At 36.2% G+C, this 13,166-nt stretch overlaps 1 protein-coding gene across 4 annotated transcripts in view; it reads left to right on the top strand.

Moving 5' to 3' along the window:
• The window catches only part of LOC141554564 (uncharacterized), a 59,287-nt gene that overhangs the window by 33,172 nt on the left and 12,949 nt on the right, over positions 1 to 13,166 (top strand). The window contains exons 1-2 of one of the 4 annotated variants that reach the window (XM_074286571.1): positions 11,952 to 12,062; positions 12,373 to 12,447. The exons of 2 other annotated variants lie outside the window; for them this stretch is intronic. In XM_074286571.1, the coding sequence (XP_074142672.1) occupies positions 12,412 to 12,447 (36 nt within the window). In that variant the 5' untranslated portion in view covers positions 11,952 to 12,062; positions 12,373 to 12,411. Of the gene's footprint in view, positions 1 to 11,951; positions 12,063 to 12,301; positions 12,448 to 13,166 lie in introns of those variants that run through there. One more of the 4 variants, XM_074286574.1, reaches the window with a different exon arrangement.

Below are 13,166 nucleotides of genomic sequence, written 5' to 3'. Positions count from 1 at the left end.
TAGTAATATGTTGCATAATATTAGGAAAAGAAGGCATCATTGCTTTTTTTTATTTGAGAAATATTCCAGTGTTCATTATAATTGATATCTATTAATATATAGTTTTATTATTTGTTAAAAGCAAAACTAAACATCAAAAAATCTGAAACTTAATGCAGTATTTTAAATCCATAGTTTGACTTCTACATAACGCCTACAAAGAATGGGAAAGGTGCTAACTTAATTTTTTCTTTGGAGCCAATTTTAGTAATTATAATTTCATGACCTCTCATTGTAATTGATTTGTAAAATGCTCTATTTCCCTTTGCAGTGGATTTATAGTATACTTTTTCCTGTTCTAAGTTAATTTGTATTTGGTCCTATGTCTTCCCATTCTTCCATATTGTCATCAAAGTCATTATGTTTTTTAAAAAGTTGTCAAAGACAACACCCTATCAATTTCCTTTTACAAGACAACAGTAATATCAGTACCTAAACCAGGAAAGAAAAAAATACCAAAAAAAATGGATTTTAGACATATATTACTAATGAAAATTGGGTCAAAAAATTTTTTTAATCCTGGCAAAAAGACTATGTTAATATAACAAAAAAATTATTCATTAAAACTAAGCTGCATTTGTTTCAAAGGTGTAAGTAAATAAGTCACTATTTGGAAACAACATAATAAAAACAAAAAATGTCTATACCACAATCATATCAATCAATGTAAATCATAACTTTGATGAAGTATAACACTGACTATATCTAAAAAGCAAACAAACCACAAAACTAAATCACAAATCTAAAAAGTCATATATCTAAAATCACAAGCCCTTTATTCAATTTCTAAATGCTAAAAAGTTTCTCATCAAATCAAAGAGAAAAAAGGCTATTTTCTCTGCTGTTATTTGTAATTTGTTAATAATAGAAATAAAACAAGAGTAAGAAATTAAAAGCATATATTTTATATATGGGGGAAAAGGAGTCAAAATTATTTCTATTTACTTATAAAATAATGGCTTACATAGAAATTGCAGGAAAATCAACAAAAGAATATTAAGACTGCCAGCTTAAACAGAAGAACAGATGACAAAATAAACCTACAAAATCATTAACACTTCTGTATAGCAATAATAAAACCCAAAAGTTTTCAATAGAAAGGAGCATCACATAATAATTAGAAAATGAATAAAATGTGTGGGAGTCAACCTACAAAGGTACCCCCAAGATCTATACTATTTGAATAAATGAGCCATTTAAATATTTGAAGTATATTTCCTGCTAATGCCCTGACAAAATAATATAATGAAAATGACAATGCTACCTAAATTAATTCAGAAATCTAACGTTCTTGTTTATCAAACCACTAGTAGGATACTTTATAGAGTAAGAAAGATAACATAAAAATTCTAGAATGAAGAGGATTACATTTTTATATCTCGTGCTATAAAGAAATACCCAATAATAATAAAAGCAACTAACATTTATTTACCACTTACTTTGTGTGAGGCACTGTGCTAACACTTTACAATTATTTATTTTTACAACAACTTTAGGAGATATCATTTGGTACTTACTAAAAATTAGAAAAGAATTTCAGTGGAAAAAGGCTAGGTAAAGATGGATCACAAACACTAATACTTTATAATACAGTATTAGAAGTCTAGGAACAAAAATTAATTAAGGAAAAACTAGGAATTTATCAAGAACTGCTAGAATATCTGAAAGAAAATGGATTAGAATTAGTTTTAAATCATCTATAAAATACTACAATAATTTCAAAAGTTTAAAATACTCTTAGTGATTAAACTTTTAAATAAAGTAAAAAAAATACTCAAATAACTTTCACACTTTTGTCTAGAGGCAAAAATCTTAGGCACATAATAGATCAAAGCAATCACAAATTTAAAAATTTCAGTTTAATGAAACAAAAAGACATTAGCATTAAGAATTAGTAATTAGGATAAGAAGTAATGCATTACTTGTGTCTAATATTTCTGATAATGGCATGCTATCTGGGATTAGAGAATTAACAATTATATAAACCAAAGGCCTTTCCCCAAAGTTTGAAATGTTAAAAGCAATGTTATCAAATATATTTCCAAATCTTTGGTAAAATAAGAAATGTAAATCAAAATAAAATTGAGAAAGTCTAGAAATCTTAATCTAAAAGAAAGTTGAACAGGTCATAATTGAACTTCTAAAGATAAAACAAAAAACAAACCCTAACAATACCCTGGTTCTGATCAAATTAAATGAATATTCTTTAGTGCTTAAAAGTAATTTGTAAATAAATTTTTCCAGGTGTAGAGAAAGAAAGACAAAGATAGTGTAATAAGCTTATCAAACAAATAGATTCCTCATACCAATTTCAGTGAGAGATACAGTACAGAAAGAGAACTAAAGATAAATAACTAAATATAAATGTAGGAAATGTTATATAAAATTTGAGTTGAACCTATAGAATACATTAAAAATTATATGTAGGCATTTTTTAAATGGAGCATTAATGCCTTATGTAGAGGACAAAATTTACTCCGCTTTCAAATTCAATGGGGAATATTTACATTTTCATTTTTTCCAGGTTGGGAAACTAGGACTGGAACCAAGGACGCAATTCAGGAAAGATTCAGAAACTCTAAACTAGAAGAACCCTGGGAATATTATTCTAGATTGCAGGGACTGCAGCATAACAACGCAGAGAAATATTCTAGGCAAATTTAAAAAAAAAATCACTTAAAAGGAAAATCACAGGAATTTTCTGGTTAAGTTTAATTTTTAGATTATATATGTCTACATATGAAAATATCTTCTTAAATTAGATAAACATTGATAAACTTTTGTACAATACTTTGTATATTACAATTCAGATATTTTCAATTATTTAGAGTATTTGTTGGATAGAAACTTTGTTAATGTAATATATGTAGGCAAACTTGCAATCAAAATTCATCTACTCTTCCTCATCACAGAATTCCTTTTGGAGAAAATTTCCATAAAAGTCTTGAACACATTGTCTGCCTTACATTGTTGAATATCAGCTATATCATAGGAAAGTGAACCTTTACTAAGGTAATAATCATGAGAATGTTTTCTATTGTAGCTCATACCTTACTCATTAGCCGATCCAGCATACTGGAAAGAAGACTAACAAATGTAGAAATGCTTCCAGCTGCTGCTCACAGTTTACCCAATATCAGAGCCTCTATTCTAGAGAGAAGACTTATGAATGTCATATTTCTGGAACAACTTTCCTTTCTAGCAAATACATTAACCACATTAATCAAAAAAATAATAGTAAAGTCTTATGAACATAAAGATGGTGAGAAAGTCTTGAACAGGAGTTCACAGTTAACTGATCATCAGGAAATTCTTATTATAAAGGAGCCTTACAAATGTAACATTTGTGGCAAAGCCTTTTTCCAGTTTACAATTAACTATACATCAGAGAATTCATACTGGAGAGGAGCTTTACAAGTGTGGGACGATCTTCAGCAGGAGTTCATAGTTAAGTGAGCATCATAGAATTCATTCTGGAGAAGAGCCTTCCAATAAATGCAATATTTGTGGGAAGACTTTCCAAAAGAGTTCACAGTTAATTCTGCATCAGAGAATTCATACTGGAGAGAAACCTTTCAAATGTAATTATTGTGAAAAGGCCTTCTGCCAAAGTTCCAGGTTAATTCAACATCAGAGAATTCAAATTGGAGAGAAGCCTTATGAATGTAAAGAATGTGGGAAGGCATTTCACCACAGTTTGAGGTTAACTCAACATCAGAGAATTCATACTGGAGAAAAACCTTACAAATGTAATGATTTCGAGAAGGCCTCCCATCGAAGTTCAAAATTAATTCAACACCAGAATTCATACTGGAGAGAAGCCTTATGAATATAAAGATTGTGGGAAGAAGGCCTTCCACCAGACTTCACAGTTAACTCTACATCAACGAATTCACACTGGAGAAAAGCCTTTTAAATGTAATGATTGTGGGAAAGCCTTTCATCAGAGTTCAGAGTTAACTATACATCAGAGAACTCATACTGGAGAGAAGCCTTCCAAATGTAACCACTGTGGGAAGGCCTTTTGCTGTAGTTCTAAATTAATTTCACATCAAAAAATTCATACTGGAGAGAAACCTTTTAAATGTAATGATTGTGGAAAAGCCTCAAAGGTCAGAGTTAACTCTACATCTGAGAATTCATACTGGAGAGAAACCTTACAAATGCAGTGATTGTGGGAAGGCATACAATCAGAATTCAGAATTGACTCAACATCAGAGAAATCACATTGGAGAGAAACCTTACAAATGCAGTGATTGTGGGAAGGCATACAATCAGAATTCAGAATTGACTCAACATCAGAGAAATCACATTGGAGAGAAGTCTTACCAATGTAATGATTGTGACAAGGTCTTCACCCGAATTTCAGCATTAATTCGGCATCAGAGAATCCATCTTTGAGACTAGCCTTATGAAGTTAAGTGTTATAGATGGGTGATCATATCAGAATATAGACATCAGAGACTTCATATTGGGGAGAAGCCTTGTACATCAAAAAATTCATAGTAGAAAGGAACTCTACAAATATATTTATTGAAAAAAGTTGTAGAGCCCACAGTTCATTAAACATCAAATAATTCATCCTGGAGAAAAACTATAAATATGATTTATATATAGCGCTTAATTAAGCTGAATTGAGTTTTTCCTTAACTGAGAACTTAATTTAGTCTTAAAATTAAGGATGACAAGGGGAAGAGATTTAGGAGAGACCATTCCAGGTGTGATCAGTTAAAAGGAGAAATGTTGTATGAAGAAAAGTAATAGGACCAGTATGACATTCATATCTACCAAAGTTTTCCCGCTCCTTTTCCAAATAGATTAGGCTAGGTTTTTGGGGTTTTTTTTCCTTCCATCCTTAAAAGGCTGGGAAACTGTCTCTAAGACTTGACTGGCACAGAGGATTAAAGCTCAAACTGTCTAGTTATTAAAATAGTTCGACATCATTTAACTTCAGATTCCTTCTTTGTAAAATGGGGACAATAATGGCACCTAACTCACAGGGTTATCAGGATAAAATGGTATAATAGTCATACAGCACTTAGCACAGTTCCAAGCATGTTTTAGGCACTTAATAGAGTTTGTTTACTTTCTAAAGACATAAAAAGCTCATCAATATAGCATCTGACCTTTGAGATTCCCAAGGCACCTGTAATCTCCATATCTTCTTTTGACCTGACTTATTTCCATATGAAAATATAAGATGCCTTTTCTTTTGTTTTGCTTTACAAGAGGCTTCATTTTTACTGAGTATTTTTTCTATATTAAGGCTAATTAAACATTATTTTGCTAACTGTTGAATGACCTATTAGTGTCTCATTTGATTCCAATATTATAGTTAAACTGTAGTTTGGATCTTTGCTTACAGAATTTGGTTGCTTATTCTTTCAGTCTAGTTCTTGACTTCTTTAGCCCTATCTAAGTTTGAGTCAGGCAACTTGTCTTTGGTTATGAGTTTTCATTTACTGCTTCTAAACTTAGCCAGTATTAGCTTTTTTGTGGGCTCTGGAAGTTCAGAGTAACTGAGCTATGGGCTTCTCATTGATCTAGGGACCCTTGCCCTGACTTCCACTCTAAGCTACCTGGGCTAGAGGCTAAACTGAGTCTCTACTCTGCTCTTGAGATCAAAGCCATACAGCTACATTTTGTTTCTGGGATTTGTTCTTGCTTAAAACACAATTAGGGTCCATATTTTATACTATTATTAGCTGCCCTCTGGATTTGTGGCCTAGAACTAGGTAGTGGGAGACGGTGGAGGGCTGAAACTCCAAAAAGGTATGCTTGAATCAGACAATAGAGCACTTAAGGCTAATTACTTATTTATTCGATATGAGACAATGACTATTAGCATATGTTTGGATAAATGGTTCTTCTCACCATTGGTGCTTGCAGAATGTTGGTTGTTAAGATATTGATAGGCAAGGATTGGAGGACAGAGAGAGGGGCCTGAGAAGCACTTGGCTGCAGGACAAGGATGAGAGAAGTTGGTGACTCCAGACTCCTGAATCCAGGATTCTGCTTGCCTGCCTCTTTTACATCTTCCCCTTAAAGACAAAGGACTTTAATTTATCCTGACTCTGGCTGACCCCAAGGCCCTCCAGGGAGATAGCCCATACCTTACAGAAGACAGCTATCAAATGGTGCTTATTACCCCCTATACTAATTCAAACATCCCCTGGGATCCTTTTTTGCTCTGGTGCTTCCTGCTTTGCTATATAATCTCATCTTTTTTTAGTTCCTGGGCACTGGAATGTTCTTTGCTCCATAGCTACTGGCCATATCTTGTTTCCAGTATCCACAGGTATCTGTTTTTCTAAGGTACTGTGGGCTGAAAAATGATTATGATTTTTTTTCTTGGTTTTCCCAATCAGAATTCAGTCTGATGTGTTTTCTAGATCTTTGTGGAGGAGGTTTAATGAGAAATTAGACTATTGTTTCCTCTTACTCTGCCATCTTAACTCCACCATCTCATCTTGCAGAATTTGGCATGTTGAGTAGTAAAGTGGTGACAAAAATTAAAAATGAGAGTAAATTATTTAAACGCCAGATTCGCCATTTCCTGATTATTAACTATTAGAGAAAGTGAGATATCAGCATAAGAAAACTACATAGGCCAGCACATTCAGCAGCTAGAGGAAGTTCTTTGTTTTGAAGACTGCAGAACCAAAGAGATATTCAGCTGTTATAGGTAGTAACAGTCAGTATAAGAGGAAAGCAAGATGCTAATTAGGGCAGAGGACAAAGCTTAGGCAATAATGGACAAATTTTCTATTGCTGTAACTGAGGCTAGTCAGAAACAGTTGGTTTTCACTTGGAAAGGAGTCCAGTCCTACATACCAGAGACCTGAAAAAATCTTAGAGAATTGGTGTCCACCATTGCATTGATGACATATTGAATGGGCTAGATCAGTTCATAACCTATATGAGGGATAAAATGTAGACAAAACTAGGAAGATGTTGAGTCCAGCCTATGTAGTTGAATGCAGGGACTACAGTGAATGGGAAGAGACCAAATGATTTAGGACATTATATGAGATAAATGACTAACATTTTACTACATTCTGTGGCAGGCAGCCAGGGAGCATAGTGGATAGAGAAATTTTTTTATTTCTATTTATTTATTTATTTTTGTGGTTCATTTTCCTTTTTTATTTTTATTTATTTATTTTTTATTAATTTTTATAATTATAACATTTTGACAGTACATATTCATAGATAATTTTTTTTACAACATTATCCGTTGTACTCCCTTCTGTTCCAAATTTTTCCCCTCCTTCCCTCCACCCCCTCCCCTAGATGGCAGGCATTCCCATACATATTAAATATTTTATAGTATATCCTAGGTACAATATATATGTGCAGAACCGAATTTTGTTGTTGTTGCTGTTGCAAAGGAAGAATTGTATTCGGAAGCTAAAAATAATATGGGAAGAAAAACAAAACAAAACAGTGCTCACAGTTTATACTCATTTCCCAGTGTGTGGATAGAGAATTAGCTCAGGTGAATCCTGCCTTAAGCACTAGTTGTGTGACCATAAGTTAGTCACTTCTCTTTGTCTCAGTTTCCTTATCTATTAAAATGAGTATAATAACATATAACAGATTTGTTCTGAGAATCAAATGACATACAAATTGTACTTCAATAGAAATATAAAACATTTCCATATTAGCCATGTTCTAGTGCTGTGCTAGGCCCTCCTCTGTCCCTAGATTTTTGGTTGGAATGGCTGGCTCCCAATCTCCTCGGTTCTTAAGTTGATGTCCAAATCCTGTGATTAAGATTATTTTTATATCTTTAAGAATGAGAGCTCTGGAGCTTCAAGGCTTGGGAAAGAGTTGGTTAAGGAACTGAGAACCTCTGAACTTAGGACAGGGCATTCTCTGGATACAGAGACTGTGGTTAATGGTCAGTTCTGCAAACCAGAAGCAATTGGAGTTAAGTAATTTACTCAGGGCCACATAGCTAGTAAGTGTCTCAGACCAGATTTGAACTCTGGTTCTTCTGATTCCAGAGTTAGTGCTCTATGACTGTGCCACCTTGCTGTCCTCAAAACATTTAGGAATTTTATCCTATCCTGGATTGGCCCTGCTACAGGCTGGTCCCTTGGTTAAGAACTAGGAGAAAAAGGAACATGAAACAATAAAGGAAACTTATTTAAGCTATGGCTGTGGGCCAAATCCTGCCTACCACCTATTTTTCTAATACCCTAGAAGCTAAAAATGATTTTGCTTCTTTTTTAAATGAAGTTTTATTGCACTTAAAAATGTCAAAACCATTATTAACTCAAGGATCATACAAAAACTGTTAAGAGATAAGATTTGATGCTCTGGATGTAGTTTGCTTTTACAAGGTTTGCTTGAACCTTGAGTAAGAATATTACTACACTACATCCCACTTTTTAGTTGTAAGGTCCTTGAGGCCTTATTGAGGGCCTGCTAGCACTTATATTACTTTAAGGATCTTATTGTTCAACCTTGATCTCTTTCAAACTTAAATAGTAATACAGGGGAAAAAAAAAACCCAAAATGTAACACTTCAGTGAAGAAGTGACATCAATGACTAGAAATCCCAGGGTTTTCCTCAATTAACTCATTCCTTCTTTACCCTTTTGGAAGGATTAAGTTGAAGATCTAAAAATCAAGTCCATATGGTGGATGATATTAAATTTTTGTAGGTCATATTGAATCTCTTAGTGTAAAAAAAAGGGATCATAAGCATAAATAGCATTAGGAATACCATAAAGGCTATAGCAAAGGTGATAAATATTCCTAGTAGTCGTATATCTGCATTATGGCTCAGGGAGAATTGCCCTTTGAGACTACTGTTACTCAGTATCCCCTGATTCACCATCCATGAAGCTCCCAGGGAGGAAGAAATTTAAAATGAAAATAAAATCTCCAGAGTGGAAAAAGATCAAGAAAGACAGATAGATAGAGACAGAAAGATGGATAGAAAGATCAGTTTAGATGTGAGAGGAAAAAATTTTAAAACTGTCTGCCTGTTGACTCACACCTAATATCATATACCAAGATAAGGTCAAAATGGGTTTATGATCTAGACATAAAAAATATTATAAACAAATTAGAAGAACATAGGATAGTTTACCTCTCAGATCTATGGAAGAAGAGGGAATTTGTGACCAAAGAACAACTAGAGATCATTATTGATCACAAAATAGATAATTTTGATGATATTAAGTTTAAAAGTTTTTATATAAACAAAACTAATGCAGACAAGATTAGAAGAGAAGCAATAAATTGGTAAAACATTTTTACATTCAAAAGTTATGATAAAGGCCTCATTTCTACAATATATAGAGAATTGATTCAAATTTATAAGAATTCAAGCCATTCTCCAATTGATAAATGGTCAAAGAATATTAACAGAATTTTCAGATGAAGAAATTGAAACTTTCTAGTCATATGAAAAGGTGCTCTAAATCACTATTGATCAGAGAAATGCAAATTAGGACAACTCTGAAATACCACTTATACCTCTCAGATTGGCTAAGATAACAGGAAAAGATGACAAATATTGGAGGGGATGTGGGAAAACTAGGACACTAATACATTGTTGGTGGAGCTATGAATGGATCTAGTTATTCTAGAGAGTGATTTGGAATTATGCTCAAAAAGATATCAAACTGTGCATACCCTTTGATCCAGCAGTGTTACTACTGGGCTTATATCCCAAAGAGATATTAAAGGAAGGAAAGGGACCCACATGTACAAAAAGGTTTGTGGTAGCCATCCCTTTTCATAGTGGCCAGAAACTGGAAAATGAATGGATGCCCATTAATTGGAGAATGGCTGAATAAATGATGGTATATGAATGTTATGAGATATTATTGTTCTGTAAGAAATGACCAGCAGAATGATTTCAGAAAGGCCTGGAGAGATTTACATGAACTGATGCTGAGTGAAATGAGCAGAACCAGGAGATCATTAAGATGAGGGCAGGGTCATGAAGTAGAGGTGTGGCAGGAATGAGTGAGAGATTTCCTTGTTCTCCAAGGTAGGGACTCTTAGTGAAGGAAATTCCATTACCCAAAGCTTGTGATAAAAAAAAAAAAAAAAAGACACCAAAATAAAGGCTTTCTTGGAAGGTAATATCATTCTCAAGAGAGAAGTGATTTTGCGATTTTGCAAAGAGACATTTTCTGAAGGCCTATTTTATACAGGAATCTAAGAATAGGCAAGATCAGTTGAGTTTGTATATGAAAAGACTCATTTCTGGAGACTCATCCTGCCTCCAGAGGGTGTTTTTGAGTTTGTATAACTTTTTGTTGGTGATTTTACAAGGTTGCTCAGGTCAGAGTTTTGCTCTCATCAATTACACACTTCAACAACAATATTATATGATGACCAATTCTGTTGGATGTGGCCCTCTTCAACAATGAGATGAACCAGATCATTTCCAATAGAGCAGTAATGAACTGAACCAGCTACACCCAGAGAAAAAACTCTGGGAGATGACTATGAACCACTACATATCGTTTCCATTCCCTCTGTTATTGTTTGCTTGCATTTTTCCCCCCTCAGGTTATTTTTACCTTTCTAAATCCGATCTTTCTTGTACCAGATAACTATATAAATATGTATACATATATTGTATTCATGAAAAATTACCTATGCATATGTCTTGTATATAAAAAGCTATAATAAAGAAATGATTTATGCATAGCTCTATATTTTTGACTAATATGATACAATGGAGCTTTATCATTTTCTGTATGTGTGTGTATATATATATATATATATATATATATATATATATATATATATATATATATATATATATATATATATATATATATATATATATATATATATATATATATATATATATATATATATATATATATATATATATATATATATATATATATATATATATATGTTTGTCTTCTGGCTCCCTTGTAGTTTCAATTTGGGTGCCCTCTCCAATAAGTCCCATTTACTCCCATTTACTACTAGTATCCTCTTACAAAACTTTATATCGGTATTTTAATTTACTTTTCCAGCACATATTCTCCTCCCCTCTCCGCCCATAGAAAGTAAAAAAAGCCTTTGGTGGATGGAGCCCATTGGTCCGGTGATTAGAGGTTGGTGTCACGGGATAGCCAAATTCTATACAAACCCCTCAACCCTTCCAGAGTTAAGAGACAGCCCGGGCACTTTCTAGATAGAAAGAAGCTGGGGACGGACTCACATGTAAGTGAATGCAGCATCAATCGTTGCTGTACATAGTAGAAACTTTTCTAGGTGATGGAAATATATGTCTCTGTCTCCAAGACCCTCACATATTACAGGACAAAGCCACAGATTTCCCAGGAGAACCTATCAAGCAGGCGCGGAGGAAGGGGTGGGCGGGGTTGGGAGAATCCCCGCGCGAGAGGAGGAGTTTCAGCGGAAGTGGGTAACGGGATTGGGATAAAATTCGCAGTCCTGCCGCCCTTTGGAAGCTCCTGGAATGGAGAAGGAGCTTTTGCTTTGGTCCTGGCGTGCCCGGCGTCCTGCTCGGATTCTTCCCGAAAGGAGGCGACGGAAAAGGAAAAGCCTCCGCCTTATCCCAGAATGTCCTGGGCATGCGCACAAATCTCCTCACACCTCTGACTCCACTTCAAAAATCCCGGCCTCAACATTCCGCCTTTGTCGGAATAGGGCGGGACCTTTCACCGCAGTTGCCACGGAATGTTTACAGGCACCAAAACACAGCATCTCGGAGTTGTGTAAACTTGAGGGAGAAATAACCGGAAGGGGCGGGAATAATAACTGACGTATCTTCCGGTTTCTCTGCTGTCATTTGGACAGCCTGGTCTCATGGACTTGCTTTGTGTCTCCTCCGTCTTCCCTGATCTGGGAGCTGGGGCTCCTCCGGCTTTCGGCCCTCCCTTCGTCCCGACGTCTCCCGCGGCTCTTCCCTGCTCCTGCCGCCGCGGCGAGCTCCGCTGCCCCCGGGGATTGGGGGTCGGTGCTGAGCGGAGCCGGCTGCCAGACCGAGCCTCGGGCGGTTCTCTTGGCAGGTGCCTGGCCGGGCCCTTTCCTGGGCTAGCCGGCCCCCGCCGGCCCCCGAGCCTCTGACCGCTCCCCAACTGCGGGGAAGTAGAGCGGGGCGCAGGCCGGGCTCTGCTGCTGCTGAGCACTCTCCTGCCAAGTCCGGGTCAGGCTCCCCGCGGCCCGTGCCCGGAATGCGCTGGAAGCGCCAGTGCTGCTCCTGCGCCTGCTCCTGGAAACTGGGCCGGGGAGTGGGGGAGCGCGGGAGGGATAGTTGTGGCCCTGGTCCGGCCGGGGTAGGGAAGCCTAACTCTTGTCTTTGGTCGCTTTCTTTCCCAGTTCTGCTTTGTGAGTCCTCTGTGTTCTCCCGGGAGCGGCATGGCTCCGGTATTCGTGACCGCTTCGGGCTACAGAGTGAGTCCTGTTTGTTCTGGAAGGAATGGCCGGGAGCTTAAGAACTGGCTCCGTCCTGTCTGAGCCACGGATAAGATCTCCCTGGGCTTGAGTTTCCTCTTAGTGACTGGGGGCTGGGACTAGATGGTGTCCAAGGGCCTTCTCTCTCTCATCTATCCAATCCCATGGTAGAGTGTAGGGTTAGAGAGTCCTCAGTAATCACGCAATCCATTCCCTCATTTTAGCGGTGAAGGAAAAGCTCCACAAGCGAGAAGTAATAATGATTATTTGTGCAAAATGTTAAGATTTACAAAAGCCTTTCAGACAGCCTTTCAGAAGTTACAGCAATTCCACATCTGGGTATTACAAATGCTGCCCTCATTTTGCCAGAGAAAAGGTTAGTAAGAAGTGAGGTTTGGGCCCAGATGTTCAGACTTCCTTTCAGCATTTAAGCCACAATTTCATGCTTGATGTTGGAGGTCACACCTGAAGGAAGTAGAGCCAACATTCAAAAAATAAACAGGTCTTCTGACTCCCAGGACTTTTTTCCTGCTCTATATCATGCTGCCATTGGATAACATTCATTCCTGCTCCACAGAAAACGTGCCTTCCTACTTTGCAGTTACTAGATTCTTTCTTCTCAATCCAGAGTTCATTTATTCAAATCTGATTACAAATTTCTGAACAGCGTGTTAGGAAAGATTAAAAAAATTAAAATAAAAATAGCTAATATTGATGTC

The sequence above is a fragment of the Sminthopsis crassicaudata genome, chromosome 2 (genome assembly GCF_048593235.1).
Source record: "Sminthopsis crassicaudata isolate SCR6 chromosome 2, ASM4859323v1, whole genome shotgun sequence".
In the NCBI taxonomy this organism is placed as follows: domain Eukaryota; kingdom Metazoa; phylum Chordata; class Mammalia; order Dasyuromorphia; family Dasyuridae; genus Sminthopsis; species Sminthopsis crassicaudata.
This window is presented reverse-complemented; position numbering and strand designations above follow the sequence as displayed.